This window comes from Euphorbia lathyris, chromosome 3, assembly GCF_963576675.1.
Source record: "Euphorbia lathyris chromosome 3, ddEupLath1.1, whole genome shotgun sequence".
Lineage (NCBI taxonomy): Eukaryota > Viridiplantae > Streptophyta > Magnoliopsida > Malpighiales > Euphorbiaceae > Euphorbia > Euphorbia lathyris.
The window spans coordinates 3,392,407-3,399,917 of record NC_088912.1 but is presented as its reverse complement, the minus strand read 5'-3'; the positions used below and the strand labels follow the sequence as shown (position 1 = coordinate 3,399,917).

Here is a 7,511-nt window from a genome sequence, read left to right as displayed (position 1 = left end):
TGAGCGTCTGTAGTTTCATGTGACAAAGTTATATTTGTGTGCTATTAACAACATTTATTAAATACAACACTACTTTCCTTAAAAGCTTAGAAAGTTGCTTTAAGGAAAACTAGAATTTGTAACTTTTGGAGAAGGTAACTTTCCAATTTTATCGCCTTAGTTAGATAAATAATTATATAATTATTTAGTTGCAAGGATCTGTTTGGATGAAAGTTTGAGCAGATTAATTAAAGAGAGCATAAGGAATGTGAGTTAGGGTCAGGTAAAGTTAGGGTTAAATGTACCATTGGTTACTGAATTTTATAGTTATCTCAAAATGGTTATTAAACTTCAATTTGTCTTAGTAAAATCATTTAAGTTTGAGTTTTGTCCCAATTATACAAGTTCGGCGATTTTAGTGGTTAAAAAGCATCAGAATAATGACATGCTTGACACGTTAGCATTAGTCAACTCAGATATTTGATCGAAACGATACGTGGAAGTCATATGTCAGTTATTTTTATGGAAAAAAACTCGAGTTTGTTTTTTCATAAAATAACCGACATGTGATGGCCATGTAGCATATACGTGGTTGCTACGTGTTGTTTCGGTCAAAGCTCTGAGTTGACTAATTATGACGTGTCATCCATGTCATCATTTCGATTGAGACAAAACTCAAAATTTAGTGATTTTAATGAAACAAATTGAAGTTGAATGGCTGTTTTAAGACAAACATGTAAGTTCAGTAACCAATGTAACCAATGATGCATTTAATTCGATAAAGTTATTAAAGTAACATTGTTTACTTATACTAAGGTTATTAAAAAAACTACCTCCTATTAAACTCGTTTATAAACAAGATTAGATAAATAATTTCTTTTTAATTAATATTCTTTAATCCGAAAATAGACGTACTAAGTATCCGTTTGTTTCTATTTATCGGAATTGATTTTTGTCTTTCAATGCTAAACAGAAAATATTCGAAATAACTTTTTTTATATAAAAAAACAATTAATACAACCAACAAAAACAGCCGAAACAAACAGTTCCTAATAAATAATTGTAATTATTTCGACTCAATGTCAGTATATAATATAACTCATGTCCGCACTTCCCGATTACTGTTATATATGGAATCATGTTCCGATAGGTATAAACCTCGAAAACCAGAAAATTTCATCCGCCATTAACGAAACCTTCGACAATGGCAATTTCTACTTAGAAACCAAAGCTTGCTGCCTCTGCACTTTCTTCATTTTACCATAGCAAAACGAATCAATCAATCAATCACTCTTTTTTCATCTGTTCTCAAGGTTCGATATTTATTCTTCGGAAACCGATTCCAACTTTTGCCCTAACAGATTAGTTTAATCTTCTCGTTTTTCCGATTTTACTTCGTTTTTCGTGTTATTGAACAATGACAGAGCAAAGATACCGCGATTCTCGAGAAAACGGGGCTCCGTTATGGCGCCCTGGAATTAGAGAAAACGCGCGACTTTCCCCGTCTTATCTCTCTCCGACTTACTCTCGGCCGGAACCCTACCGCTCCAGGGAGGTTCCTTCCAGAGAAGTACCAAAGTCTGGTAGAGATGTTAGGTCTTTCTGTGATTATGAATCGAGAAATCCTGAGAGCGGGGAATACCGTCAGGATTTGAAGTTTTCGGGTTTGAACCGGATTAACAATCCGGTTCATCCCGAAAGAAGCCTGTTTGGCATGAGTAGTTCTGTTCCGAGGGGAGAGTATGGCGGAGAGAGAGAGATGCAGCCGCGGGATATTTCAATGTCAGGGTTTAGTGAGTCTGTAGTGGGAATTGGAGAGAACTCAACTTCTATGAAGAAGTTTCAGTGGGATAATTTGTTGGTTGATACTAAACCTGCAAATTATGCTGATTCAAACAGAACCAATTATGGTGGGTATCGTGATTCTGGTGTTGTTCCTGTGTCAATGGCGGTTGAAAACAATGGTGGAGTATCTTCAGTTTCTTGCTTTAATCGAAGGATGGAAACTTCTGAGAGTGGCAGAAACTATGGACTTATGGATGGAAAGTATGCATATGCATCTCCTAATCCTTATGGGGTAAGAGGGAGGACTAGCATTGATGATTCAACTGTGGGCAAGAGAGAGGGAGATAAGAATATCGATATCCATATCTATAATGAGAATACTTTTAGGAATAATATGATGAATGAGAGGAGAATGTTGATGGAAAAGGACATTGAAAATGAGAAAGATGTTGATTGTAGGAGTTTGAAGGTGAATCCTGAAAACCAAAGGGAGGATTTTAGTTTTTCTTGCAGAAATAATCATGGATGCTCTGTTTATGCTGATGTTGTTGAGAGCATGCCCATGTTATACGATGAAATTGATGATTCTTCTTGCAATAGTTGCCATAAACAGATGATCTCACTTGAAGAGGCTTTAGAATTAGGGCTCGAACCAAACCGGATTGATAATAAAAAATTATTGTTATCATATCATCAGAAGGCCATTGAAGACATCTATGATTCAATTTCTGGTAGGGATAGAGATTGGACTTCTGAAGAAATTGAGAAATTGGCAATGTTGGAGAACTCAGGACGGGCTATGTACCAAGACAGAAGCAGAGGAAGTAGTGCTACTGATTCAATGGCTATTCATGGAAATTCATTTTCTTCTGCAGATGTAAAATCAATGTCAAGGCGTTCAAGCAAGTCTTCTAAAAGAGATGTAACTAAAAGAGATCTAAGGGAAAGATTGCGACCAGCTTTAAGTGTAAAGCAGCGGTTGGAGTTTCCTTCACAAGTGGGAAAAAGACAAGTAGCTTCAAAAAATAGAAAGAAATATCCTTGGCTTTATCAGATAAATGGAAGGACTGTGGAAGATCAAAAGATAAGTGTTCAAGAATTGAAATTTCGAGACAAGGAGCTGGAGGAATATGCCGGGACTGAGCTGAAGAAATATGCTGAGACTGAGCCGCGTGAAGACTCTGAGGAATTTAAGAATCAAGTGCAAAGGGCGTTCCTGAAGTCATTCAAATTCCTGAATGAGAATTCAACTGATCTTAGAAGATACTTGGAGGAAGGAGTTGCTGGGAGCTTGAAGTGCTGCATATGTGGCAGGTTTGTTAGCTGCATTTTGCTTAAGTGATACATGGTATGCATATTTTGATTGGCCTTTTTTTAACTGTCCTTTGCTATGTTGCATGCTAAATGTTTCTGTGTTTTGTGTCGGTTTCGTTTCCTGGCTATGTTTTTAAGACCGTGTTTTAGAAATATGAAGCACCGATACTTCTAATAACGTATTAGATACTCCGGGTATACGTACGGAATATGGAAAAACAAGTATCCCCTTTTTTCTTTTAACTACAGGGATATGTTTCAGAGTTCATTAGGTAAAATTTAGTGTGTTTTTTATAACTGACTTTACAAATACAGGAGTTAATATTTAAAAAGATTAAATATAAATCCCTAATATAAGTAATTAACTAAACCAGCCCGTACCCACCATTTTATTTGCAAAAAAATAAATAAAAAACTAAAAGCGAATCGGTATTAAATGTTTGTAGATGAAGATCATGAAAATGTCTTAGAATAGTCTTTAGGCTTGGTAGTTTAAATAGTTTGAAGTATTAAATGTTTCTTTTTGATGAATTAATAATGACTTATTAGTTATTATAAATGTTATTTGTGCATTTATAATGACTTATGTGATTTGTGGTTTTATATATACCTATGTATCTCATATTAATTTAAAATGCCGTTTTCTGTACTCGTATCAGTGCTTCATAGGAAATAATCTTTTCCGGTGTCTGTTTCTGTTATGTGCAACGTAGGTCTATTGAATATAACTTTCTATATCCGTGCTTTAATTAAGTTGTATTGTATGTGAGTAGTTTTGTATTTAGAACCTCGGAATGATTGGAATCAGAACTACAGAACATTCTATATGGAAATCTGGTTTTAAAAAACATATTTCCTTGTGTGTATATGTGTGTGTGCAATTCTGTCTTTGTTGCCTAATTATGATGGCCTATGTTGCGTGGACCTTTGATTTTAAAATGTTTCACGTTTCCGTATCTGTTTTGGAAACCAAAACTTGTGGGAAATTGTACAGATGGTTTTCTGGAAACACGTTTCTTGGAATTTGGAAGCTCATTTCCTAGAATGTGATGTGTAATTTAGACGTAGATCAATGCTAATCACATGTTTATTATTTAGTAAATCCCTAATATATTCTAGATCATCTTCTATAATCTTTCAAAACGAATAAATCTCTTTTGTTCCCCTCTAGTACGTGACTTGTATGTAATTTTCTTTTATGTATCTGTATAAAAAAATTAAATATACATCCTTACAATTTTAAAAATTTGTAATATACCCCTAAATACTTTTTATATGTTTTTCCACATTTCTTGTTTCCTATATTTTTTACAAATATCGTTTCTCAGTATCCGTTTCCATGTAGCATATAATGTAGGTGTATATATGTGTGCAATTCTTTGTCTTTGTTGCCTAATTATGGTGGCAATTTTGTTCTTTGAACACACACATGGTCTCTCTTATCCGTATCACCATAAATTATTGTCAAATACCTATTTTTCCCTCATCATTTTGTTACTTTTTTACCTTCTTTTTTTTAGTTTGGAATTAATGTTACAACTCTGTAAAATTCAATATTATGTCATGAAATAAAGTTCGAAGGCCATGGATGGATTTTACCCATCTTTTTCGCATAATATACATATTTTTAATTTTGTGGCCCTTCAATGTTTCCGTGTGTCTTTTCAGTAGCTCGAAGGCCTATGTGGACACATTAGGCTTGGCACAACATGCATTCTTTTCTTGCAAATCAAGGACAGAGCATCTGGGTTTGTATAAAGCAATTTGTGTGCTTATGGGATGGAATAGCACAATCGGCGTAAAGGGTAAATGGATTCGGGAGATATTACCTTCTGCTGAAGCTTCATCAGTGAGGGAGGATCTTATTATCTGGCCTCCAGTTGTTTTAATCCACTGCAACTCCTTAGCAAATGATAATAAACATAAACATATGACTGTAAGTATTGAAGGGCTCAAGCATATTCTCAAAGGTAAGTAAAATTGAATACTCATAACTGATCCTTCAACACCTTGGTGATTATCTGGTGGTGCCAATTTCGGGTTATCGTATTATGTTATCTATGTGTTATGTTATAGATGATTTAAATGCAAGAAAAATGACATTCGTGTCATGTCAGTCGAGTTGTCTATATAAATCGTGTTTCCGTGTCAAAAATTGTCATTCAAGTTCTCACATGGCTTTCATCTCGTGCATTGCAACTAGAAAACAGGGTAACTCTTCCAGATTTCTGCCCTACTTCTCAATATTCTCGTGAAATTCTAAAGGACAAAAGTATTATGAAGCCCCCAATCTTTTCGATTTTTGTTGATTCAACACCTTGTTGATTATCTAGGGGTGTGTCAAAATCGTGTTATTTGTTAAGTTATAGATGATTTAAATGCAAGAAAAATGCTAATTGTGTCATGTCAGTGGAGTTGTGTATGTAAATGTGCTATCGTGTCAAAAATTGCCATTCAAGTGCTCACATAGCTTTCATCTTGTGCATTGCAACTAGAAAAACGTGTTAACTCTTCCAGATTTCTGCCCTACTTGTCAATATTTTCGTGAAATTTCAAAGGAAAAAACATTCCAAAGCCCCCAATCTTTTCGATTTTTGTTGATTTAACACCTTGGTGATTGTTTAGGGGTGCCATTTTCGGTTTAAGTTATAGATGATTTAAATGCAAGAAAAATGATAATCGTGTCAAAAATTGCCATTCAAGTGCTCACATGGCTTTAATCTTGTGCATTGCAACTAGAAAATGTGCAACTCTTCCAGATTTCTGCCCTACTTCTCAATATTTTCATAAAATTCCAACGGAGAAAAGTACTATGAATCCCCCGATCTTTTCGGTTTATGTTGATTGATTCAACACCTTGGTGATTAACTAGGGTGCCATTTTACGTGTCAAAATCTTGTATGTTATTTATATGTTTCATTTAATTATATATCATATAAATGCAAGAAAAATCATAATCATGTTGTGTCAATTGGCTTGTCTAGGTTTCGTGTTAGAAATTTCCATCCAAGTGCTCACATGGCTTTCCTCTTATGCGTAGCAACTAGAACTTTTTTTTCCTTCAAATATATGTTTTCTCTTCCAGATTTCTGCCCTACTTTTCAATATTTTCAGGAAATTTCATAGGAAAAAAGTATTCTGAACCCCGATCTTTTCAATTTTTGTTGATTAAGCTCATGATGTTTTAATTTCACACATTGCGCCCTCGACCAATTGTATTTGCACTGTTATTTGTACTTTTATGTAAGTATATAACAACAGAGATCTTTTCATGTCTGGTTTTTAAATTGAGGGTTTCATCACGTTAGTAACGGCAAAATTGAGGCATCACGGGTCTATTTCACCCCAATTTTTTCGTACCTTGTATTACATTTTAACCATAATCTACAGGTATGGGGTGTGACCCAAGGATGACCAATATCTCTCATGGCAAAGCTGCAGATCAGAGTTCTATGGTGGTGAGCTTCAGTGGTACCCTTTCCGGATTACAAGAGGCAGAAAATCTTCACAACCGTTTCCTCCAAAACCAACACGGAAGGAACGAGCTCCAGCAAATCCGTTCTAGTAGCCACAATAAGAACCATCAGGAGACTCAAAACGTCCTGTCAGACAACATAGAAAGTTTCCTGTATGGCTATATGGGGATAGCAAGTGATTTGGACAAGCTCGATTCCGAGACCAAAAGGCGGTCTGTGGTTAGGAGTAAGAAAGATATGGAAGCTATTGCTGATGCTTCCATTAAAACTCAATGATAAGTCTATATATTTTGCTGTCACAGAACCGTGCACGAGATTCTTACCTCGTACACGAGATTCTTTCCTCGTATAGGTTTGACAGTTAGGGAGGTAGTTTTTTTTGTTTCTGTTTGGTACAGAAATCAGGGGTATAGTTTAGTTGTTTTTTGCTATATAGATCGTGCTTCTCGTGATGTTTTTATCAATGGAGAAGTGAGGCTCTGTTTGTAAATTTTTAGGAAACTCGTGAGACAAATTTCTGACTCGCTCTTATTAAATTTTTTGGGTATTATATATGGAAATGAGCAGAAAATTAAGTTCATATGAGATTTTTTCTATTCAATTTGATTTCCGGTTTGGCTTTTTAGCTTTTCGGTTTGGAATAGGTTGTGCTTTTAAGTATAGTTTTTCGGTATTTTAGTTCCAATCAGTTTTTATGGAGAAAAATGTGAAAAACATTACTCATATTATGCGTTTTTAGAAGTTAATTTTCTGTTATTTGAATGTGGTGATGCTGATAGATGAGACTCGTGTTTTCTAATAATCGGATGTTAAAGGATTCGGTGCCATTGCTGGATAGAGCATTTTTATACTGTATGTCTTGGAAGAAGTCATGTTTAGATTAGATTTCTTGGGAGAAGGTATACCTATTTTATAGCTTTTTATTTTTATTAAGGACATTAGTTTCTAGATCTTTCA

General features: G+C 34.8%; 1 protein-coding gene across 1 annotated transcript; it reads left to right on the top strand.

Moving 5' to 3' along the window:
* The first annotated feature begins 1,095 nt into the window (after window positions 1–1,095).
* On the top strand, window positions 1,096–7,134 carry LOC136223131 (uncharacterized). The gene is made up of 3 exons (XM_066010963.1): window positions 1,096–3,078; window positions 4,747–5,048; window positions 6,469–7,134. The coding sequence occupies exons 1-3, from the start codon at window positions 1,397–1,399 to the stop codon at window positions 6,828–6,830; spliced, it is 2,346 nt and encodes a 781-aa protein (XP_065867035.1). The 5' UTR covers window positions 1,096–1,396; the 3' UTR covers window positions 6,831–7,134.
* Window positions 7,135–7,511: the final 377 nt, after the last annotated feature.

Bases quoted from the DNA above. Each gene is read 5' to 3' on its own strand.
- LOC136223131 (XM_066010963.1), top strand. From the start codon at position 1,397: ATGACAGAGCAAAGATACCGCGATTCTCGAGAAAACGGGGCTCCGTTA. The intron at 3,079-4,746 runs GTTTGTTAGCTG...GTGTCTTTTCAG, and splicing joins AAGTGCTGCATATGTGGCAG to TAGCTCGAAGGCCTATGTGG. The intron at 5,049-6,468 runs GTAAGTAAAATT...CATAATCTACAG, and splicing joins GCTCAAGCATATTCTCAAAG to GTATGGGGTGTGACCCAAGG.